General features: G+C 37.5%; 4 protein-coding genes across 10 annotated transcripts in view; 2 read left to right on the top strand and 2 right to left on the bottom strand.

The window, feature by feature from the left end:
* LOC125801208 (zinc finger protein 484-like) overlaps positions 1 to 25,926 on the bottom strand; it is a 207,810-nt gene extending 181,884 nt beyond the window's left edge. The window contains exon 1 of the mRNA XM_049477573.1: positions 25,837 to 25,926. The gene's annotated coding sequence lies outside the window, so the exon portion shown is untranslated. The remainder of the gene's footprint in view (positions 1 to 25,836) is intronic.
* Positions 1 to 26,011, top strand: part of LOC125801362 (zinc finger protein 239-like) — a 196,717-nt gene that overhangs the window by 99,812 nt on the left and 70,894 nt on the right. The window lies entirely within an intron of this gene.
* The window catches only part of LOC125801241 (zinc finger protein 484-like), a 356,394-nt gene that overhangs the window by 271,427 nt on the left and 58,956 nt on the right, over positions 1 to 26,011 (top strand). The window lies entirely within an intron of this gene.
* LOC125801288 (zinc finger protein ZFP2-like) lies at positions 11,850 to 25,926 on the bottom strand. The gene is made up of 2 exons (XM_049477757.1): positions 25,837 to 25,926; positions 11,850 to 16,075 (listed from the first exon to the last, which is right to left on the bottom strand). Exon 2 carries the CDS (start codon positions 15,954 to 15,956, stop codon positions 14,850 to 14,852), a length of 1,107 nt encoding a protein of 368 aa, XP_049333714.1. The 5' UTR covers positions 15,957 to 16,075; positions 25,837 to 25,926; the 3' UTR covers positions 11,850 to 14,849.

Below are 26,011 nucleotides of genomic sequence, written 5' to 3'. Positions count from 1 at the left end.
CACAGCTCCAGTTGTGAAGTATTTTCTCAACAGTTCCAACATAGTTCTACTTTTTATATATTTGGTACATAAAATAACTGTACATAATATTTGAATAGGTTTAGGTTACTTAGGTTTAAGTGAGCACATTAATTGTCAGAGAGTTAGAGGTAATTATTATTAGCTGTTTTTTTTTTCGAATTTTTGCTAAATAACCTGCCAATGAATTTAGTTAATGCAGCTTTAATTAAAATAGTTAATAACTACAGTAGACTACAGGCCAAATATAATAGAATATGTGAACAGCTGGCTAGATAATAATAATCACATGTAACTGTTTAACATTATGTTAAAGATGATTGGTTGAAACTCCCTCTGCATCTGTGGTGTCTGGGTTTGGGTCCACCTATTTAGTAAACCTGAAATTCTCACAGTATGATTATGTGCAAAATGAGAAACAGTTTGCAAATCTGAATTAAGTATTTGCCCTCACTCACTACTGAAGTAATATCCTTGTAATATTCAATCATGAAAGAGAGAAAACAAAGAAAAAAATCAGCCAGCATGAAATAATCTGGGAAATGAATGAGGGTGATTTCTGACCCTTGTGGCCCTATGATAAACCCTGCGCAAATAGCAGGCTTGCACCAACACTTAAAATAGTGTCAGAGTTTGTTTGTGAATCTGTTTTTATTAGATGCTGCGGAGCTTTAAACGCGCGGATGAGCTCGTGTTCACGCTCGGGTTCAGTCTCGCGTTCACGCTGGGGTTCAGGCAGACAATCTAAACTCTAGTATGCAAAACTATATTATTATTTTTATTAAATTTTCCATTCTTTTAAATAGCAGGATACTTTGATTTTTATTTCTCAGCCCGGACGAGACCCGGCCCGAGGAAAGTAATGGAAAATCTCGGGTCAGTCCAGGCTCCAGGAAATAGTCATCTGTTTTTAATACTATTTTTATTTTATATAAAGCTACGGCCTGATAATCACCATATAACAACGTATTACTGTTAATGAAAACGAACGAAATAACGAAAACTGAAAGTGAAAGTTCCCCTTAACTGAAACTAATAAAAACGGTAATTAAAAGAAAAAAATAAAACAAACTGAAATTACAGTATCCATTACAGCAGCTTAACAGCGGGTGGTGTTGTTCCGTTTCTGCTTGCGAAGGGGAGCAGGGGTTGCGGGGTGCAGCGCCTCGCGGTCCGCGGAATTGCTTATATTTACAGCGCTCGAGCTAGCTGCGAAATAATGACAGGAAACTGCAGAATTCTGTATGGGATTAGAATATGAGCGTGAGTGACAAAAAAAAAACTGTTTTGTAGAGAAATAGGAGATGAGGAATATTTAAGGAAACAGCTGTAACTTTGAGTATCTCACACTGAACACCCCATGCTGTAGGATAAACTGATAAATCTGATTATTTCGGTGGTTGGTTGGTTAGTATAGGGATTTATTGTCACTTCAGCACAAATGTGGCTATTTGTGGCGATAATTTTGGTGAAAATTAGTGAAACCTGTAGAGTTGATTGAGTTTTTGCTGTGTGATCTCCTCAGTGAGAAGCCCCACCCCATAACCAATCAGGGAGCTCCAACTGCTTACCCCTCCTACTGCTCTTTCATTGTGAATGCGCAGAATGTCTTAAACATACGTTTTTCAAAGTTCAGGTTTGGCACGTCACGTGGTTAATATACCGTCACTATTTTACAATACCGTCACCATATTTAAATACCGTGGTATACCGAAATACCGTCATACCGCCCAACCCTAGACCAGACCCTCAAAGGGTAGACGTCATCCACAATGGCTGGAACTTCTTGAATCTCCGTTGAGCCTGTAGTCGTCAGATGTAGTCCCCCTTGGCTACGAGTAGAGATAGCAGAGTAGAGTAGCTTCATTTTGCCAGTGTTGTCAGCAATAATGCAGTCTTTCTTTTCCAGATTTGTGCCGAATGCATTCACCACTTCTGGAGGAACACCACCTTTAAATCTAGACTCTTCTAAACATTTCTATTTGCTCAAGCGTTTGAGTAATGTCTCATTACAATGTCTTCCTCTTACAGCTTATCCAGCAAATATAAACCCTGTCCTAATCATCTGCTTTCTCTTTCTCTCCCCATGTCCTGAGCTGCTGCTACCAGTGCCCATCCCACTCCAGCAGAGTTTTATAAAACCATTCTAACCCCTTTTTCTTCCCTCCCCTCTCTGTTCTCTCTCTCTCTCACGTGCTGAGACGCCTGGCCGGCCGGTCTGCCTGGATGTGTCCACTTCAGGAATCAGCCCTGCTCTTCTACTCATCAGAATCATTACACAACCTTTCTAACTCCTGCTTTTTGTTTCTCTTCCTTTCCTTTCTGTTTTCTCTATCTATCTCTTTTACATGCATGGAGATGCTGTTCCTGATGTTCCCAGCCTGGCTCTCCACTGCCCGCTGTGTTGTACTCCAGCTCTGCAACCCTGCACTGATTAACATTAACACACTCAGTATCTGTTTCTGTATTAGCCATAGCTCTATAGTTTGTGCCCATCACATTCTTATATTCATAAATTAGTACCTGTTATATTAGCCATAGTTCACATTAATTCTCTGTACTGTTTTGTTCTGTTATTTGTTTGTTACTTGTTTGTACTGAGCGGGTCAACCCGAGTAGGATGGGTTCCTCGGACTGAGTCTTGGTTCCTTCCAAGGTTTCTTCCTCTTAAAGGGAGTTTTTGCCACTGTGTCACCATAAAATTGGCATCTCTGTGGTGCTGCTCATAAGAGGCGTTGACCTGTTTTACCTGTAAAGCGGCTTTGTGACAACCTTTGTTGTAAAAAGCGCTATATAAATAAAATGTAACTAAATATTAAATACAATGAACAATGTTACACAATGTTCAGCAGTTATCATTTGATAACCCTCTGATTTGCTTATTTCTAAAATTTTACACTGATCTACAGATAGGTAGTTGTATTCCTGGTGTATATTATTTGATTAGATCTGGATAATATATGTTAATTTAGCTGTAAAACTAGTTTCTTGTCCATTTTCAGTCTCTGCACGAGAAGCGCAAGCCTTCACTTCTCTAGCTCCGCTGTGCACGCGGCTACCGTAATACACCGCTAAGACGTGCACACAAGTTTTTGGTGTGGATAGCATGACAGATTTAACTATTCCCTTGTAATTTATCATCATCTCATAGCCTTCCAATGCCCAGGTCTGCTTTAGAAGCATGTCCCACCACAGCCTGGTCACGAATGCCTTTAATTCCCACGGCTCTTCTTCCACGAAAAGAGACTTCAACTCTGTCAAACTGCATCAACCAACCAATGAAGTCATTAATATGCCTTTCAGTTCAAAATAATGTGCAAGACTTGGTCACCAATGTGGAAGGACTGCTGCTTACCATGTTCATCCACTTGTAAAATTTTCCCCTTGATTCATGCTGATCAGATAAAAACCTGTTACTCCTAAAATGTACACCAGCACAACACCACTGATTTCACCCTTTGTGCAGTCAGGCTCAATCACAACTCTACTTTTAACTCCCTTTTTTATTTTATTAACCCATTGACTGCTGGGTCAACTGTAACTGCCCTTCAACCAGTTGAACAGTTTAGATTAGAAGTTTGAGTGTGAGGTGACTTAACTGATTTGCTTGTGCAAGTTTTGTTCTTGCTATTAGAAAGGTTTGGTTAGGTGATGCTTATCTGCAAAGCTTGAGTTCATCCATCCTCTGTACCTCCTTTTTCAGATCTGATATGGAGGCTTAAGGTTTTACACTAACAGGGAATTCATAGCTTATCTAAAATGATTTTTATTATTTTGGGGAAAAATTTACTTTGTATATTTTATACAGGAATATATAGAAAAGTTGAAACTTTGTATTGTAAAATAAACAAAAAAAATATATACAATGAGGTTTAGGTGATAGTGTTTTGTTCAGTTGGATCTGTTATGATTCACCTGGATAATCTCTACAGAGAGGACTGGAAAGGGAGGGGTTACTTGAGTTTGCAGAACTAAAAAAAAACACCAGTTATTATTGGGGTTTACAATATGTGTGTATGGATGCTGGTGATGAAGCTGTTCACCACTACACTGTAAAAAAAAATCTTGTCAAATTTACGGTGAAAAACTGGCAGCTGTGGTTGCCATTTTTTCACCGTAAAAAATACAGTGATCTTGTATATGGCTTCACGGTAAGGTATATTAACACTTGTAAAACAACAGTTTGAAAATGTACTAATAAAGAGGAGTTACTGTTAAAATAACGGTGAAAGTGTATATAGGCTCATGGTATAGCTGTATAATTCACAATGTAACCCTGTTGCTTTTTAAGTGAAAAATGATCCATTCCACAGCATTTATTGTCCAATTTTATGGCAAATTTTTGTGGTTGTCCAATAACTTTGAGTCACGCTGTAAACAACATACAGTTTTAAACAGCATTATCTTTTTCAAAAGTGCTTCATTAACTGGACTGCTCACTTACAGCACAGAGACGTGCTCGGAGAGTGAAATCACTTATATACACATAATGTAAAACCCAGGCAGGTGGATAAAACCACTATGAAACTACATCATGGTGATGTCTCTGAACTAAACATCTAATTAACATAGCCATGCCCCATAGACAGCTGCGTTACATCCCATTCAGGCCCTGCTTTTCACAATGTAATATACTTTTTTCACAAGAATATACTGTAAACAAAACGGTTTATCAATATGAAATTTACTGTTGACAAGAATTAAACTGTAATATCTTATACATTTGCAACTGTTTATTTTACTGTGAAATACTGGCGGCATTTTCAAACTGTTGTTTTTACAAGTGTTAATATACCTTACCGTGAAGCCATATACAAGATCACTGTATTTTTTACGGTGAAAAAATGGCAACCACAGCTGCCAGTTTTTCACCGTAAATTTGACAAGATTTTTTTTTTACAGTGTATATTTCACATCTTAAAATGGTAAAAAATATAATTGACGGCATGTTTTTTATTTAAGGTTTGTACACCGTGAATAATACAGTAATGTGCTATTTTTAATATGACTGTCCAATGCTGTCACCATTTCAGCTTTTCACCATATATTTCACATGTTAAAACAATTAAAATTAACATTTTTCACAGTTTTTTAATCTATGGTAATTCAATGTTTATTCTACAACAATAAGCTTCTTCTTGCTTTACGGTTTATTTCTGTTGCCATTTCACAGTTTTTCACTGTAATTTTCACGGACATTTTTTACAGTGTACAATGTCAACACCTGGGGCCTCATGTACTAAGACTTGCGTGGACTTCCTACTAAAATGTTCCGTACGCTCAGACCTGAAAAGTTCCGTACGCACAAAAAAATCCGGATTTATCAAACCGTGCGTAGACAAAATCCCACGTAGTTTCTCTTAGTACATCGCAATCAACTTGAAATCAAGCGCAAATGCACGAAAACCTCACACCTGCCATGACTCCTCCCTCAATTACGCAGAGTATAATGTTAGTATCTGTAACAAAAAAAATTCTAGGAACTATTAAAATCAATAAATCCTTTTTTTTTTTTACTTTAAATACATTTTATGAAGCCTATACCTATGTAAGAAGTGTAAATCATCCTTTACACACAATAAATTTCTTCATTAAGGTGTATATACCTTTATATAAGGTGTATGGCTCTACATATGCCTGTTGGGTTCTATCTTTTCTTCTCAAATTAATGCACTGAACTGACGCAGCTCTCTGTAATGAACGTCAGTCGGTAACAGATGCTGTAAATACTAAATGCCTCTTAAGAATATTTTTTAGTTGGAGGACCATTGCTGTCTTAGAACTCCAGGCCAATATTTAATAAAAATATATTCGTTTAAAAATTACAAAAACATTATTGGAGACAATCAGTGATTTTAAATTATTGTCCAGCCTTAAGTATTATGTATAATTCATATTCAATATACATATCAGTGGTGTGCAGTAAGGCCTCTAAGGGCTGACCAAATGTGCATGTAAATAATTACATATTTTTTTATCAGGATGTATATAATTATTGCAAGTGTAAGCATTTATTTTATAGATTAACGAAAAAAACAGCAACTAATTCAAAGCATTAGCCTGTGTTTTTCGTTGCTATAGGACTGTATGATTGACAGCCGTACTGACCAATCAAAGCTCTTTAAAATGTCTTCTGCTCACGTGTCCGCGGACCCTTCTCCTGATTTTGAGAAGGGTGTAGTAATGAGTCTATTAGAAAAGTCTTAGGACAATCTAACCAATAAGACTCATGCTTTTCACTCCAGGGGCGGGGCCATGGCTGCCTAGCCCCTTCTCTGCGCTCGGATGAAGGGGTCAGGCTACGCGCATTGATTAGTAGTAAAACGGAGAGCGCATGCTGGATTAATTAAATATTTAGCTAACTATCATGGAAATAAGACAGATATTGTGTCATATTATATTAAAAAGCCTTTTTAAAGGCTGCCCTTCAATGTGAAACTAAGTAATATGCCGTGTGACTGGTGATTTTTGTGTGTACTTAATGTTTTGGCTGCTCTGGCGTCCTGTAGAGATACAAATGAGTGATATTTGTTAAACGCCTGTACTTGTAGGATCATTAAGCATTTATTGTTGGGTCTATTGTAGGCTTTTGTAGTTTGTAGCTGTATTTATGGACTGTTTATGTTCAATAAGTTCATTGGAACTACTGGTCTGAATCTTCAGGTCTGGAGCTGGTTCTCTGGCTCTATAGCAGTGGTCTCAATCTTATCTGGGGGCCGCTGTAGGTAGAGACTGGGTGAGGCCGGGCCGCACAGGACAAGAACACGTATTTTATTCAACACATTCTGCCATGCCAGGTGTTCTGTCGAGTGATGCTACCCATGGATACGCGCTTAAAGACACTGCGCATGTGCTAACCTACATTTGTATTATTATTTCAAGTGTACTATAATAATTCTGTTTTTCTAATATTTTTTGTTCATTTAATAACCTGGACTCACTGTCATTACATTGTCAAAGTGTAATGGCAATTAATAATAATAATAATAATAATAATAATAATAATAATAATAATAACAACAATAATAATAAAATATGATCTTAAAATAAAAAAAAGATTATAATAAACTCTTACTACCATAACTTTACCCTGATACGGTGGTTTAGACTATCCAAACATAGTACATGAACTTCTGCTGGAAACATGCTCTAGTATTGTGCTACTTTTGTGCTTTTACCTTTAAATATACACAAAAGGGTAGCACGGTTTGTCAGGGTAGCACAAGTCGACAGAACACCAGATCTCTCTTCTCGCCGTGTGGGCGTATCTTGAATCCAAATACAGGTGTACTCAATTTTAAACTTTTAATGATTAAATGAACTTTACTGTGCTCTATATAAATCCATATTTTGCCGTTTGTGTGTGTAAGGCTCGAATGTGTGTGTGTGTGTGTGTGTGAAGTCCCTGATTGGCTGAAAGCAGCGCGGCGGCTTGATTCATTTGAATAAAGAATGCGGGGTTGCGTTCAACGCAACGCAACCCAACCCAGCCGGTATGCAGTGGCTCTCTCCATTGAAGTGAATAGGATGCGATGTGCTGTTGAAGATACATCAGCAATGTTATTTTATTCTTTGTTCTGTTTATTGTTTATGTAAAAACTGGGTTTGCAACATTGAATATTAATCAAGCAATCGGTTATTTACACTGGAGGAGGACCCTCATTTACTGTGCCGCTGAACATTTACAGTTTAAAAGGGATTAAAAATATTATAAATAAAATTAGAAAAATTAGAAATAAAAACTGACATTTACTATAGACGGAAAAAATATAAAGATAAAAAAGGAAAAATAAAAAACTTTAAAAAGATCATAAAAATTAATACATCAAAAATAAAAAATATATATCTTATGAAAAAAAATATTTGATCAATAAAAATAATAAAAATATTTAAAATGAATTAAAAAATAATTAATATAAAATAAAAATTAATTTAAAACAAAATCAAAGCCTTTCTAATAGTGCGCAGAATAATATCAGTTTCAGTTAGTTTCGGTTTCAAATAATTGAAACAGCTCACCAAAACCTCAACCTATCCTTTATATTTGACAATATTTGATTAACTTTACAGGTCCTCACTCATCTTAATTAATTTAACTAAACTGAGTTGTTATATTATTTGAAGCCTCGCGCTGAATTCAGCTCGGCGATGCGAGAGAGAGAGAGCGGCGCATTTTGCCTGATTTCTCTTGATTGAATATGAGTAAATATTCGAATTTAATACCATACATTTGCTACACTTTATAGGACTTTATTTATTAAAAGTTTTTTTTAATCGCAGTGCCATGCAAGCTTTCAAGCTCGTTCTGCGTGACTGCAGCATTTTAAAGCGCAGGAGAGATTTTAGTCAATTAATTAATATATACATTTAGCTAACATATAGCTTTATATTGCTGTGTATCTCAAATGTTTTTTAAGGTTTATATACTTGACATGCAGCACCAGATGACAGGGTGATGCTTTATTTTTTAGATATGAAAAAAAAAAAATTAAAAGTGGCTTTCAGATACATAATAGCAAAGTGAAATGTGACATAAATGACATAAATAAAGTTATGTCCAGTTCAAAGTTCTTTTCTCTTTTAATTTTTCATTTCAAAAACTCCAGCTATTGAGTAAGAATAAGCATCTGTTAAAATTCTGGACAGCAGAATGCCTGTGTCTGCTCTATTAAGCTTAGTCTGTGTACTAAGCATAAATATAAATCCTTATAACTGTTTGATCCAGGTGTTAAACTGTTGTATTAATATCATTTTAACGTTTTTCGTTTCTATGTTTTGAAATTCGTTAGATTATATTTTTGTCAACATTTTGGGTTAATTTTCGTTATTTTTCTAATAATAATAGAAATTATATAATTAATTTATATATATAATTAATTTATGCACTCATTAATATGCCATACCACATGTCTGTCTTTGTTAAAGAGCATAATATAAAGTATTTCAGCATGAAAGCACGTATTTGTAATGTGTCACAGCGTCCTGAATCATTACTACATCTCTGCTGTTTGTAACAACACGTCTCGCAATTGGCCCGCGGGCCGCGAGTATGAGACCCAGGGGCGCAGATGGACATTTTGAACTGGGGGGGACCAAGCTGTAAAATTTTATATATATATATATATATAACTGAAATTATAAGATGTAAAATGTTAACATTGTCTTCCTGGTCTTGCCTAGGCTGTAGCAATGAAGAAACAAAAACAATAACATATAACAATAACAATATTCTAAAGTTTATTGCAGCATATATATATATATATATATATATATATATATATATATATATATATATATATATATATATATATATATATATATATATGATTTTACAGCTTGGTCCCCCCCAGTTCACAAATTCCATCTGCGCCCCTGTATATATATATATATATATATATATATGCTGCAATAAACTTTAGAATAATCACTTTTCTGATCAACACTAGCCATACTGAAACTGTTATTGGTCTGGTATGTCAATATGTCCCCAGTGCCATCTGCGCGCATTCTTACACCATGATGCCAAATCACTGACATCCTACTATTCCATATCACATTGTTTGGTTTTTGAAAAAACGCTGTCATTGTTTTTTGTTTCTTCATTGCTACAGCCTAGGCAAGACCAGGAAGACAATGTTAACATTTTACATCTTATAATTTCAGTTAACAGCGACTGCTTACTAAAATAACATCATAATAACATCATACATAAAATCAATGGAGAGAGCCGCTGCATGCCTCGGTGCATGCCGGGTTGCGTTGCGTTTAACGCAGCTCCGCCCTCCGGCTCAACTTTATTCAAATAAATCCGGCCACCGCACTGTGTCCAGTCCAGCCAATCAGGGAAAAGCAGGCTGCGTCCAGCCAATGAGGGAAGAGCAGGCTGCGTCTTCACACACACACAAGCCTCTTACACACACACACACACACACACACACAGAACAGGCGCCTTTCAACCACAGAAGAGAAGCTGAAAGCGGCAGAATATGGATTTATAGAGCTATAGGTTACAGTGAGGTTGGTAAAAAAATAAAAATATTAAACTTATGACTGTCTACTTCTGTTGCTTCATTTTAATTCAAAAACGAGCAAGGAGATCCAGCGTTGAAAAAAAGTGCCAGTGGACACGTACCGTAAGGAGCTGGTAACTGCCTGTGTCTGTAGTCTACAGGCAGTTACCAGCTCCTTAGAACACCGGACTTGAGAAGGTGCGTTAAATTTACATTGGAACTGGAACACGGAGCTCCGAACAATGTAACCTCTGAACTGAACGCTTCCTAGTTTAAAAACGAGGGCATTGTGGAACACAGAATTCCACAAACGTACTGTTAATTAAATTAAAACCCCAACGTTTATGCTTGTAGATGGTAGATTTCGGATGAGGTCACTATAATCATCTGCGCCCATGGTGAGACCCCTGCTCTGTAGTGTTTATGCGTCTCATTTTGACCCTGTGGCTATAAAGACTTCCTAAAATCAAACTTGGGTAAAGGGAGGAACTAGAAGAGTTTGTGATACAGAGAGGAAAAAAGGAGGAAAAAATTGGAGCAAGCCAGAGCTCAGGGTAAAAACTGGCATAAATTTATTTTTATGCAAACTAAGAACACTGAGTGACTGTAGACAGGTGTTTCAGTTTCATTGTCCAACCCCGGTATGTCCCAAATGTGTCTATAAACTGGGTATAGGATATATATGATATCTCTATAAATTTTTTAAAACATATTTTCTTTTTTTTTTGTTTTCAGCTCAGAAAGTCCTTTTGTAACGTTTGTAATAATACTTTTTATTATTTTAAGTAATGTCTTTTTTTCCACAGATCTTTCAGACACATCCCATGTAAAAATGTCCCCAGAACTCGTCAAGCTAGTCATACGGTTAGCTTATTAGAATAGGCAGCAGTGACTTCATTTAACTCACAATAGAAAAAAGGGCAATTCTGTTTATATTCTTTTTCCTAAAGTTCATATTAATACTTGTAAAGGGTTAAGCATTTAGTGGGTGTTAACATATGAACAGCTAAGGCATGAGGGATTGTGGTAGCTGCCTACCGTTTCATACACAGCCAGTCTATCTCTGCTCTCTCCTACTGGTATGCAGATTAGCTAAGTGTCAAACGGTCAGGTTGTTACCGTCATTTAATGGTCCATATTATGTCAATTTACATTTGAGATTTGTAGGTATAAACATACACATATTCACACACATATTTTTTCACAGTTTATTTTTTCACCTGCATATCCGATTAGCCTAAATTTTACCCTGTATATTTAATTCCCAGCGCCAGAGAGCTTTATTTTCGTGATAAATATTTCTTAAAACTGCATTGACACTAATGTGGTGACGTGTTTGTGTGTGTTGTGTTGGTACATGTAGATCAGGTGCAGCAGTGCTGCTGGGGTTTTTAAACACAGGGTTCAAACACCTTTTACAAGGTAAAATTCAAGCACTTTTCAAGCACTTTCAAGGCCCATTTTCAAGTTTTTTTCAGCACCTTTGAGCAAAGTGGTAAATTAATGATAACGGTGATATCTCAAAACTGTGATTCAGCGATAATCAATATATTGCAAAACTATCCTCCACACTTCACAGCGACTGAGCTATGGAGAAAAAAAACACTTCTATGTAAGTAAATAGCAGGAGTTATGGATTTATTGGTGTCAGTTTCACACAAGTTAAATACCAATGTTCTCAAAATACTGAGTATCTCAACATAATGTGTATCCAATAAATTTCGTTCCACTTCACGATTGAAAGATTATTGATCTACTGTTCGAATTATGATGTATCTGGCATGATACGTCATAAAGAAGAAAAGGAGATCCAGTCCAAAATTGTAGTTCCGTCAGATTTTATTCAAAGAATCTTCTGAGCAAAACAGTTTTTTTGGATACATCAAAAATTGAGTAAAAAGATTATTGAAAAATGAATTGAAATAAAAAGGTGAAAATAAGAGGAAAACCCCAAAGGTGAGAAAAGTTGGGGTTTCCAGAGTTCTCGGCTGTGTGAACAGGACCTGTGGCTCTGTAGTCCCTCTCGGGAGAAGCTCTCCCGCCCAACTCTACTCTTCTTCCTAGACAGAGTCTAATAAAAACAGGCATTCGCCTGGCCTCAGTCTAATAGTGTGTGAGGAGGCTCCTCACACCCCTCGGATCCTGATACTGATAAGCAGTTATTCATCCTATACGTCAGCCGAGAACTCGGTCACCCCAACCTTATCAGACTATAGATTACATGTACAGAAACTCATGGTTCTGCTGGAAAAAATCAATCATGCTAAGTTGACCCTTTAATCAATGAACAATGAACATAGTAAGGCAAAACTCCTCCGTATTCTTACACACTTGTTGTTAATTCTTCACAAAAAAACAAACAAAAAAATCATATATTTATGTTTGAAGCCCAAAATGTGGCAAAAGTTTGAAAAGTTCAAGGGGGGGGGGGGGGGGGGGGCGAATACTTTTGCAAGGCACTGTATATAGTGGTTGCTTGAATGTATGTTTGGCTGTGTACAAAAGCTTTTGGCTAAATGCTTAAGTTGAAAGAATAGATAAGATTGCAGATCTTGCAATATAAAAGCCTTTTATTGAATCACATAGATATGAATATGAGTAAATACATAAGGTGATGTAAAACAACGATAATAGCTGGTACTGGATAAAACAATCAATAAAGTAAATGGATTAGATATTTTTAGTACCTTTAGAGATATAAAAAAAACCCTTTAGCAAAACGATACCAAATAAGGAAAAGATAACAGAGTATATAACTTTAGCAACACAACACAACCAAATATCCCTGTAGATTAACTTGCAGATTTTTAATCAGACTGACTGAACCATAGACCAATGAGAAAACCAGTAGAGCAGGGGTGTCAAACTCATTTTGGCCGAGGGCCACATTGGCATATTGGCTGTCCACTGAGGGCCAGATGGAACTTATAAATGTAATAAAATGTAACCAAATGTAATATAAAATGAATGTAATTACTCCTTAATGTTAAATAACTCTCAATATACTATTTATTCAATCAAATATTACAGTTGCATGGAAAAAATGTTTGCTTGTTGCTCTATTAAAATAAATCCTTTTAATTTGTCATGTTATGAAATCCAAAAACTCCATCAATCAAGAACCAAACTATTCAAGTGAATAGAAATGACATTAAATACAAGTTATACGAGCATTTTTACAGTTTTTAAAATTCTTCTGTGTAGAAAATAAAGATTTTAACCCCACTAACCGAATAATACAGCTCTCTACAGTTCATCTTTCAGCCCAAGCAGCTAACAGCAGCAGTTTAGAGCAGCCATCACGGCGTCACTGCTCGGATTACATTATAAACAGGTCAGTTAGCGCGCTGCTAACCTCAGGATGTTTATAACTACGGAGTTTAGAACACACCACGGCTGCAAGGTTAGACTGTTGAAGGCTACTGGAGACTATTAAAGGCTATTGGAGGTTATTGAAAGGGTTATTGGGGGCAGAAATCAGTACAGGCTGGTTAGATAAGTGATTCACGTGCTCCTCCTTTGCTGCGGTGAAACTGTGACTAGCGCTGTCACAGTGATGTTTATTAACGTCATTAAAACTTTAAATATTTACACAAAACTTATATCTCTCCTAACAAGCGTTTATTTTGGTACCGGTCTTTCGCCTTGAAGCACAGCCGTCCGTCTGCATCAGCTTCTCTTTTTCTGGACATTATGGGATAAACGTTTGTGTGTCTCAATTCCACCCACGAAGTTACGCCTTCCCTCCGGCAGGGTTTCCACATCAATGACTACACTGCCGTGTAGTGGCAGTAAGCCGTAACTTCGCGGGTAATACAATCGACAAGCATTGTGGGAAATGTAGTTTTTGGTCAAAGAACGCTTCTGACCTATTTATTATAGACACTAAGATCTTACAAGCTCTCGCTTGGATGTGGCCACATTTGGCCCGCGGGCCTTGTGTTTGACACATGTGCAGTAGAGGGAATCAAGGATCCTGCAGTCTTACTGCTGCATAGCCTGCTGAGTGTTGCTTTCAGTATGGAAACTACAGCTAGACCGTTTTTTTTTTTAACTCTGAAAAGGATTTTGTTGGCCTTTTGTTGCAAGCTAAGAATATTCTCTACTCCTAAGAATACTCTACTCCTTTAAACTACGACATCTAAATTTTAAAAGACTAAGTAATGCTAATCTAACATCTGGAGCAAACACTGGCAGTGCCCTCGCTCCAACTACAAACTACAAACGTGGAGTGGAGGAAAAAATAAAGAAAGTTTTTATATGTAAACAATTGAGAATGTGTTAAGGCTGTAAATGACATAAGTTGACCAAATGATAATTTCCTACTTATGGCAAAGCATATTCAATTTTTAAACCTAAAAATGTCCCAGAATGATAAAATCCTCACTTTTGTTTATTATTAGTTCTAAAGCTAATGCTGGGATTTAATATACGATTTTACTCTGAGCTAGCATCATCGCTTTACTATTTATTCAGCATATCACTGAAAAAATTGTAAAAATGTATGTTCCTAGTTTATGCTGTTAGTGGTACCATTTATGATTCTGTGTGTAAAAACTTCTTAAAACACAACACTAAGTGTTGAAGAGCTCTGCAGGCATTAACTAATGTAGGTATACAAACATACATAAAAACACAGCATGAAATTCAGTAAACATCATCTCTGGATAAGATTCATTTTTCTGAACCTGTAAAAAGCCATTTTTAAATGAAGTTCTTGTAACAGAGTGAAGATTTTGTGCATGATGAGGTGTTTTTGGCTGTCTGAAAGATTTAAGGTTTGCATTTTTTATGGCAGAGGAACAGATTTGGGATACTTTTCTATCTCTTGTGAATGCACTGATGTAATATAAGTTCACTCTGTAAAGTAAAACTCTTCCCACAGTCTGAACAGTGATACGGTTTCTCTCCTGTGTGAATGCGTTGGTGTTTTTTGAGAGTACTCTGTTTAGTAAAACTCTTTCCACAGTCTGAACAGTGATACGGTTTCTCTCCTGTGTGAATGCGCTGGTGTTTTTTGAGATGACTCTGTTTAGTAAAACTCTTCCCACAGTCTGAGCAGTGATACGGTTTCTCTCCTGTGTGAATGCGCTGGTGTTTTTTGAGATCACTCTGTCTAGTAAAACTCTTCCCACAGTCTGAGCAGTGATACGGTTTCTCTCCTGTGTGAATGCGCTGGTGATTTTTGAGATCACTCTGTCTAGTAAAACTCTTCCCACAGTCTGAGCAGTGATACGGTTTCTCTCCTGTGTGAATGCGCTGGTGTTTTTTGAGATTACTCTGTTGATTAAAACTCTTCCCACAGTCGAAACAGTGATACGGTTTCTCTCCTGTGTGAATGCGCTGGTGCAGTTTGAGAGTACTCTGTTCAGTAAAACTCTTTCCACAGTCTGAGCAGTAATACGGTTTCTCTCCTGTGTGAATGCGCTGGTGTATTTTGAGATGACTCTGTTGAGTAAAACTCTTCCCACAGTCGAAACAGTGATACGGTTTCTCTCCTGTGTGAATGCGCTTGTGCAGTTTGAGAGTACTCTGTTCAGTAAAACTCTTTCCACAGTCTGAACAGTGATACGGTTTCTCTCCTGTGTGAATGCGCTGGTGCAGTTTGAGAGTACTCTGTTGATTAAAACTCTTCCCACAGTCTGAGCAGTGATACGGTTTCTCTCCTGTGTGAATGCGCTGGTGAATTTTGAGATTACACTGTGTAGTAAAACTCTTACCACAATCGGAGCAGTAATACGGTTTCTCTCCTGTGTGAATGCGCTGGTGTCTTTTGAGATGACTCCGTTTAGTAAAACTCTTCCCACAGTCTGAGCAGTGATACGGTTTCTCTCCTGTGTGAATGTGCTGGTGTTTTTTGAGATCACTCTGTTTAGTAAAACTCTTGACAGAGTGCTGATGTTTCTCCATGTTGGGACTTGGCTCCATCTGTCTGTGAAATGTAGCAAACAATTTCTGCGTTTTCAGGAGATTCTTCTGGATGGCTTGTGCTTCACCTCTTTCAGCAGTTTAACACTGTTCTTTATTAAATATCCTGGTTGTTTATTCTGGAAAAACAAAGAAAAAAAATTTTTATTAAAATAAAAGCAGGTCAATTAACCAAAAAGAATTACCTACATTAGTTACACTATATGGAGAAAAATACTGGGACACCTTCATACTACAATAAAGGCTTCAGTACTTTTATCCCATTATAAATTCACAGACATTTTAATATGTAGTTGTATCTTGACTGTCAGCAGGCTGCAGCTGCAAAATGTATGTAGCAGAAACACTGCTGCTGTCCTGAGCACTGAATACAGTGTTATACTACTACTTTAGTAGTATCACACTTTACACTATAATCCATACTACTAAAACTTGAAGCTCGACTGCGCTCCGGTCCACACCTAGAGCCTCCCGCTATGAAGCCGAGCGGAGCGCAGTGCGGCCGAACCGAGTTCCTCGATTAGGCTCGGCCCTGATGCAGAATTTTAGATTTTAGATGCAGAATGTGCACACCTGATGCTTCCACAAGTGATTAAACAGGAGAGATAGTTGAGGGAGGCAGGTCTAATTCAGTGGTTCGGCTTTCAAAGGTCTGATAAACTTCAGCTTGCTCCCAATTGTGCCGGAAAGTGGAGTTGACTAGCAACGGTAATGCATCTAATCTGTTCCACCACCTCAAGCAGTTTCACTACACACAATATCTTCCTTATTCTGGCTGAAGCACTTATGTAGTTTATGTTGTATCTAAGTTATTTATAGTTGATATAGGTTTGTTTATTTGACGGTGATATCGTGTTCCTTTTATATAAATGAAGGCTTTCTGCATTCTTTATCCTGGATGAGGCACTTTTGTTTTGATCTGTTAAATATGTTTACAAAAGGATAAGAAGCTCTGCCTCTGTTGTAATGTAAAGTTATTTATATTGGTAAAATGTAAATAGGTTATTGGTTTGTGTTTGACAGAGATGTCATGTTTTTATATTGCTACATGCAAATAAAGGTGAGCATTAATTCATTCTGACCATTTTTTTTATTTCTAAAGTATTATACAGTTTTTTATGAGAGGAGGCTTTAAAGACAGTAATAGGTACAGATTTCCATTGCAGGGATTCCTAACAGTTTTTCTGAGGCCTTCCAAATATTTATATCGATATCGAAATTATATTGTATCGACCGAAATTAAGGAATGTAAATAAATAAATTTTGGCCATATCGTCCAGCACTAGCTGTAAATATGTCATACTGCTCTAACAAAGTGTATCTCATTTTATCTTATAAATATCTTTGTAATTTTCTGACTTGCAGTACATCTCTACCCCTCACCTTTTATAATCAAATATTTAGTTTTTCAATACAATAATTTCAGTGACCGGAAGCAGAAAAAGCCTGTATTAAATGTATATGCTTGATGAAGAGTCTCGACCTACCCCTTCCTGTTTTTATGTTCTAGAAATTAGATAATATTACTTTTTTTATTCAGGTGTAGGACCATTTATGGGATAATTTATCTGCATACAATCACAGCTCCAGAAATGACATTAATCTGTTTTAATAAGGCAGTATGCCATAAATATCGTAAGAAATAATGTTGCCAATATTTTTGAATATCATGAACTATATTACCCTGAAATATGGAGCCATATCACCCACCCCTAATTATCACATTCAGGGTAGTACTTTCTTGCTGTTTTAAGCAAAAGAAAAATTCACACTTTTCATTTCCTATTATATATCTTCTAGAGACATTTTCTATATATATATATGTCCAGTATAATTTATTTTACTTTAATCCTGCATATATGGAGTGCATTATTACCCAGCAAAAAGCTACACATCGGCCCTTCGTGGGCTAAGTGCGGGCACTGTGGGCAGGGGCTAGCCCATTAAAATTCCAAACAGGCCCAACATGGGTTTTCTGTGGGCAGCCTGTTCATTGGCTGGCCCACTCAAATCCTATAAAAGGCCGCTGTGGGCTAGCCTAAACTGGTCCAGTGCATTAATGCCCCTGTAGGCCCAGTGTGGGAATTATTTGGACAGCCAACACTTTGATGTGCCCACACAAATCCCAGGCAGGCCCACTGTGGGTCAGCCCACATTTAGCCTGCACCATTTCACACCCTGAAGGGCCAGTGTGGGATATATGTGGGCAAAGCACAGTTTAGCATGCCCACACAATTCCCATGCAGAGCCAGTGTGGGTCAGCCCAAATTCAGCCTGCACCATTTCATACCCGGTATGGGTTATATGTCGGCAACCTGCACTTTGGCATGTGCACACAAATCTCATGCAGGGACACTGTGGGTCAGCCCTAATTCAGCCTGCACCATTTACACACTGTAGGCATTGTGGGTTATATGTGGGCAGCACGCACACATATGTGAGCATGCCCACACAAATCCTATGCTAGGTTACTCTGGGTCAGCCCACATTTACCATACAATATTTTACAATCTGAAAGTTTGTGTCATAACAAGTTCATATGAAGGGTATCTGAATATTTTTTATTGTTTTTGTCTGTGAGTGCTAGGTAGATTAGCTAGCTTAGTGGATAGGAGCAACACTGTGTGAAATGTAGCATCAGCTCTGAAAGATTTTCTAAACCAAAAGTGGAGAAAAATCAAGGTACCACAGCAGAGTTGTGCAGAGACCTTTGGAGGGACACACACACACACACATAGTAACATCTCATATTTTTCAAGACATATACTGTATAGCTATACATTTTTATTTATAAAAATATTTTTATTTAATATTTTGGATAGCTACGAATTTGCTCCATGGTGCTGATTCATAATCTCACCTTTATTATTGGTAGTGCTGATAATAAATAAATAAAAATATTAAATTATAAATGTTTTTGTGCTTGACTATACACTTTGTGTAAGCCAGCAAGGTTATAAAAGTTACATATTTTTTTATTTTTGCATGTGATATTTAATTGTGAGGATCATGTAACCAACGAATCCACCCCCCTCCCCTCCCCCCCTCCCTGCACGTGCCTTTACCACAGAGCAACGATCAAGCTTAAAGGCAAAGTCAGTGAGTGACTTTGGTCTGTCAAAGTGACTGAAAGGTAAGTTATAATTTCTGTTCTACTATACGCTTTTCTATTTTTTGCTAAGATACGCTAATGTGGTGCTAATGCAGTTACCACTCTCAGGTTATTGTAGCATTATAAGGGTAGCTATGTTGAAGTTAGCATTGTGCTAAAAAAAGTTAGCATTGTCCTAAGTTAGAATGAGAATTTACCTCACATTTAAATAACACGAGGGGCTCCCAAGTTGGCAGCTTATCTCGGCTCTTGGAGAAAGACTGCTGTTAAGTAAGTTAACTTTATATCCAAGTATGTCAACAATAACCAGCTAAGGGAACAATGGCTTGCTAAGGGAAATATTAAGGGAAATGGAAAATGGAAAGATATCCACTTAAGCTAAGGGAAAGATATCCAGCTAAGCTAAGGGAAAGATAGCCAGTTAAGCTAAGGGAAAGATAGCCAGTTAAGCTAAGGGAAAGATAGCCAGTTAAGCTAAGGGAAAGATAGCCAGTTAAGCTAAGGGAAAGATAGCCAGTTAAGCTAAGGGAAAGATAGCCAGTTAAGCTAAGGGAAAGATAGCCAGTTAAGCTAAGGGAAAAATAACCAGTTAAGCTAAGGGAAAGATAGCCAGTTAAGCTAAGGGAAAAATAACCAGTTAAGCTAAGGGAAAGATATCCAGCTAAGCTAACGGAAATATAGCCAGTTAAGCTAAGGGAAAGATATCCAGCTAAGCTAACGGAAATATAGCCAGTTAAGCTAAGGGAAAGATATCCAGTTAAGCTAAGGGAAAGATAGCCAGTTAAGCTAAGGGAAAGATATCCAGCTAAGCTAAGGGAAAGATATCCAGCTAAGCTAAGGGAAATATATCCAGTTAAGCAAATGCAAAGATAGCCAGTTAAGCCTAGGGAAAGCTAGCCAGTTAAGCTAAGGGAAAGATATCATTTTAAAAAGTTTTGGTATTTTTGTGAACCTGATATCCTGATATCGGCCACCTCACATGTTTATAGAATGTAACTACCAGTCACGCACAGTGACTGTAAAGGCTGTTTATGTTTCACCATGAATAGCCTGAAGAAATTCAAATTCAAATAACTATCACTATATAAGAATCACTGTAATCAAATACAGTCTGCAAATTTCTCTAAAATTAAGCATTGTACATGAAAAGACACTAACAGATGTAGTATTTACCTGACTGCATTCTCATATCTCTATATTATCATTTTAAGAGGCCGTGAGAAGATCAATCATGCCACATCCAAAGGATGCAGAGATCGAGCAGGTTGCAAAGGTTTGGCTTTGGAATGCACGGGACCGTTCAGGTGGACGGAAGCATCGTCTCATGCAGTCTCTTCAAAAAAATAGTTAATTTATGATCTATGCTATATTAATGCATAAACAATATTCATTTTTGATATTATGATTAACTATATCTGTTCTATTTCCTTCATTATTATTGCTGTGAGATAAAAACCTTAATGCAAAAACTAATGTTATATTCAATTAGAATTTTTTTTTACTGGTTTGATTGGGATGACATTTTGGTTCCAAGTCTACAAGCAAGAGGAATAAAATTAATAATAGAGATCAGGGGTGGGTTTCCTGAAAGCTTCGTAACGCTAAGAACTTCGTTAACTCGTACTTAAGATTGATCGTTAATTAAAGAGTGTTTCCCAAACCCGTGCGTAACTAAAGTACTACGTAAACTCGCTCGCAGATTAACGAGTGCCCTCACCCAGTCGTTATTCTTAAGAGCTTCTTTAGGGGATCTCGACTTGCAGTTCAGCACCTTAAACACCAGGGACCGCCAATTTTGAGGGAGAAAAATGATAATTTCCCTGGTTGAAGCAATTATATTATGTTACTATTAATTATAATCAATTATATTATATATATAATTATTATTATATTATATTATATTATTTCCCGTGTCTGCGGGTGCTCCGGTTTCCTCCCACAGTCCAAAGTTCAGGCTAATTGGATGTCGGATAAAAATTGCCCCTTAGGTGTGAGTGTGTGAGTGGATGTGCCTGTGTGTCTGTCTGCCCTGCGATGGATTGGCGGCCTGTCCAGGGTGTATACTGCCTTCCCCCCGATGCCGGCTGGTATAGACTCCAGCCAGTGAGTGAATGAGTTATATTATATTATATTATATTATATTATATTATATTATAATGCCAACTTTCTCTGTGTAGTCTAACTGGGCATACTGGAATTGACCAATCAAACCCATAAATTATTAAAATTCAGATTCCTGCAGATGATGCTCACGGTCTAAGCAAAGCTGCAAAGTCACCAAGTCCGTGGATTCTGTAATCAGGCTGTTATGTGGCATACACACACTTATATACACTTCCCTCCAGCCCGGGAATTACAGCACAATACAATATATTTCCATGCTATTGGGAAAATTCCTGGTACTGTAGGTCCGGTGCAGGGGACGCCTGCAGTGTCTTTACTCACACCTACACGTATTGTAAAGGGTATCGGTGAATGTGCAGGTAATATTTAATATTATTCTTTATTTAGGTGCTTCTAACCAACATTGTGGCCGTTCATCTGGGCAAACTCTGGGGTGTGTCAGCTCGCAAATATATAAATACCAGTCAAAAGTTGACACGTCTCATTTTTTATTTTTTTTTACACTGTCGATTAATATTAAAACTATGAAAACAATTAATTGACGCATATGGAATTAACAAAAGTTAACAAAGAGGTGCATGGCCTTCAAAATCCCCTGACCTAAACCCAACTGAGATGTTGATTTAGGATGAGCTGGAGCTTTACAGTGTGTGTGTGTGTGTGTGTGTGTGTGTGTGTGTGTGTGTGTGTGTATGTATGTATATACAGTGAGTCCAAGAAGTATTTGATCCCTTGTTGATTTTCTTCGTTGGCCCACTAATAAAGACATGATCATTCTATACTTTTAATGGTAGATGTATTCTTACATGGAGAGACAGAATATTAAAAAGAAAATCCAGAAAATAAATCTAAGGAATATATATTAATTGATTTGTATTTCATGGAGTGAAATAAGTATTTGATCCCTTAGTATTCATTAGCAGTTCTGGCTTTTACAGACCAGTTAGACACTCCGAATCAACTTGTTACCTGACCTGAAGCCACCTGTTCTCACTAATCACTTGTGTGAAAAACACCTGTCCACAGAATCAGACAGATCACACAGATTTCAAGTCTCCAACATGGGTAAAACCAAAGAGCTGTCACAGGACCTCAGAGTCAGAATTGTTGACCTTCACAAAGCTGGAATGGGCTACAAAAAGATTAATAAGGTGTTGGATGTGAAAGTAACAACTATTGGTGCAATTATCAAAAAGTTTAAAGAGTATAACATGACAATCAACAGACCTCGGCCCGGTGCTCCAAAGAAGATTTCGCCTCTTGGGGTGGCAATGATGCTGAGAACGGTCAGAAATCGTCCTGCAACCACTCGGCAGGAGTTAGCAAATGACCTGAAGGCAGCTGGGACCACAGTTTGCAAGGAAACAATTGGCAACACTTTGTGCAACAATGGATTCACATCCTGCAGTGCCCGAAAGGTACCCCTGCTGAAGAGAGCACATGTGGAGGCGTGCCTCAAGTATGCCAATGATCATTTGAAACATGAACCAAGTTATTGGGAGAAGGTTTTGTGGTCAGACGAGACCAAAATTGAACTTTTTGACTTCAACTCCACCCGCCATGTGTGGAAGAAGAAAAATGCTGCCTATGACCCCAAGAACACTGTGCCCACCGTCAAGCATGGAGGTGGAAGCATAATGTTTTGGGGGTGTTTCTCTGCCAAGGGTACAGGGCTACTTCACCGCATCACTGGGAAGATGGATGGAGCCATGTACCGCACAATCCTGAGGGACAACCTCCTCCCCTCTGCCAGGGATCTGAAAATGGGCCGTGGTTGGGTCTTCCAACATGATAACGACCCTAAACATACAGCAAAAGCAACAAAGGATTGGCTCAAGAAAAATCACATTAAGGTCATGGAGTGGCCCAGCCAGTCGCCAGACCTCAATCCGATCGAAAATCTATGGAGGGAGCTGAAGGTCAGAGTTGCCAAGCGACAGCCCACCAACCTTCATGATTTAGAGAGGATCTGCAAAGAAGAGTGGGCCAAAATTCCCCCTGGTGTGTGTGCTAAACTTGTGGTTAACTACAACAAACGTCTCACCGCTGTGCTTGCAAACAAAGGCTTTGCCACTAAGTATTGAGTGTGTTTGGCAAGAGGGATCAAATACTTATTTTCCTCATTGAAATACAAATTAATTAAAATATATTCTTTAAAATTATATTCTGGATTTTTGTCTTGATATTCTGTCTCTCCATGTTAGAATATATCTACCATTAAAAGTGCAGAAGGATAGTGTCTTTATTAGTGGGCAAACAAAGAAAATCAGCAAGGGATCAAATACTTCTTGGACTCACTGTATATATACACACACACACACCGGAACATACGTATATGTATTATTATATTATTTTTATATTATTAATAATAATAATAATAATAAATTAATATTATTATCAATATTACTATTAATAATATTAGTACAATATCTATTAATATAATATATATTTATTAACAATAATAGTTTTAAAAAAGTTTAATGTTTATTAAACATTTATATATAAACATATGACTTATTTATTTAGTCATATGTATCTGTAGGAGTATTTTATTAATGCCAAAGTACATCCTTTTGTAATTTAAATTTCAAAATATGTATAATATTGATGATTACAACACTTTTTTACATTTTTAGGGTGTAATACTGAATAAATACTGCATAATAATCGATATGTGTGGATCGATTGAGTGCGCTGTTTCGGGGGAGGAGTCAAAAAAGACGTTCTTTAACCTCCTTTGTTAATTTTCACGTTGCGAAGCTCTTTGGGAAACACTCGCAGAACTGGCTCGTTCTTTACTCACGTCATTCGTTAGTTCGTTCGTTATTCACTGAGGTTGATCGTTTTCGGGAAACCCACCCCAGAGGCTTTGTTCCAGTAGCAATAATAGTATCAGTTTATTATTCATCTACTACATCAGTCTAGTGCATTCAAGTATTTATTCAAGAATATGATTTGCTGTTTTTATTGATGTTTATATATATATATATATATATATATATATATATTTTTTATTTAAGTTTTATAATTCTTTGTTATTTTGTATTATGTTTGATATTTATATCATACTGTTTATTATAAATACTGTTTTTGCAAATGGAGATATTTATGCAGTACATGTTTATCTACATGCTAAAATATAAATTTGGGATTTATTATTAAGTAATTTACTTAAATAATGTTGTGTGTTGTTTATATTTCATACATGATACTTTGTAATAAATTAATTAATTTACTATACACTTTAAATTGTGTTATTTATATAATTGTTTTCCTGCCAGTTGCAAAAAATGTCAAAGTGCCAATAGCACAGCTTTAAATTTTCTTTCTTGAAAAGTGTTCTCTGTTCAATATTGCACAGTTCTAAAAATTTGGGGCCACAATTGGTTTTCCACTGAGGGCATGAGTCAGTGTGTGTGTGTGTGTGTGTGTGTGTGTGTTAGAGCTCTGCAAATCTCTGTTGGCCCAATGGGCCAATGCTTTGGTGTTGATTTTGCATAGAGGAGTAAATCTTCGCTGGCCAAATGTGGGCTGCCTGAAAAGGGCCCACGCCGTGGGGCCGACGCTATACTGGTGAGCAAATCTCCATTGGCCCAATGTGGGCTGCCTGAAATGGGCCGACGCCATGGTGCTGGTGCCGTCCCGATGAGCAAATCTCCGTTGGCCTTAAGTGGGCTGCCCATATGGGGCCGATGGCGTGGGGCCGATACCGCACCAACGTGCAAGTCCCCAATGGTCCGATTTGGGCTGCCCATATGGGGCCGATGGCGTGGGGCCGATACCGCACCGATGTGCAAATCCCCAATGGCCCGATGTGGGCTGCCCATACGGGGCCGATGTGTTGGCCCACATTGGGCCCTCATTGGCCCAGTGTGGGCATGTTTGCTGGGGTGCCTAGCCTAGCCTAGCCAAATCTAACCTAGCCTAGCCTAGCCTATCTGGCTACGTGCCTGTGTAATTACGTCATCACGCACAGACATAGCTCAGCTACGGAGACTGTGTTCAACTCTGGGGCGAGCTTACACCAGTAAAAAATGCCTGTCCGTGTAAATAATACATATCGATATACCACAAAAATGATGTCCCCATTATTGAAACATTTCTTATCGCGATAAATACAGATATCAAATTATTGTCCAGGCCTAGAATAGAACAAGTCTTTCTTCATTCCACAGCTTTAATATCAAACCCAGTCACTTCCATCTGATCTATACAAATGCAGCACATCAGGATTTCCTCATTTCTAATACTAATGTAAACCCAGACAGCGTGTGGTAAAATCCGAGACGGATCCTCACAATGGATCTGGTCCAAAGATCACTTTCACTACAGACTAATCCGATCCAGATTTTGAGCAAATCGTCACTTTTATGTTAAAAAATATGGACCATATTTTTTAACTAAATATGCAACCACCTAGCAACAGCATAATATCACTACAGCAACCACCTAATACTGTTACTGTTTGTTAAGCGTTTCTCTGTGTTTAAATACAGCACAGGGTTCTGACTCTGGTCTAGGAGAAACTCTGTTCTCAATATTTTAAAACTGTAAAATATGCAGATCACAGCTCCAGGATTAGAGCTGAAACCATTAAAATACAAAACTACTTTACATATTAAACCCATCACTTAATTTACTCACTTTAGGACAGGAGGTCCTCCTCCACTGCTGGAGTTCTGAAGATCCATCATTTACTCTTCTTCATTCACACACAGCTGAACACTGCCGACACCGACCCCTGAGAACAGATCAGCCGTTACAATAAAACCTTTATTCTTACAATAATGACATTATCATCAGAACTGCATTAAACAAA

This window comes from Astyanax mexicanus, chromosome 4 (genome assembly GCF_023375975.1).
Source record: "Astyanax mexicanus isolate ESR-SI-001 chromosome 4, AstMex3_surface, whole genome shotgun sequence".
Taxonomy (NCBI): Eukaryota; Metazoa; Chordata; class Actinopteri; order Characiformes; family Acestrorhamphidae; genus Astyanax; species Astyanax mexicanus.
Note: the sequence above shows the minus strand (reverse complement) of the source record. Positions and strands in the feature narration are given on the sequence as shown.

Excerpts from the sequence above, each read along its gene's own strand:
- LOC125801288 (XM_049477757.1), bottom strand. The coding sequence starts at position 15,956 with ATGGAGCCAAGTCCCAACATGGAGAAACATCAGCACTCTGTCAAGAGT.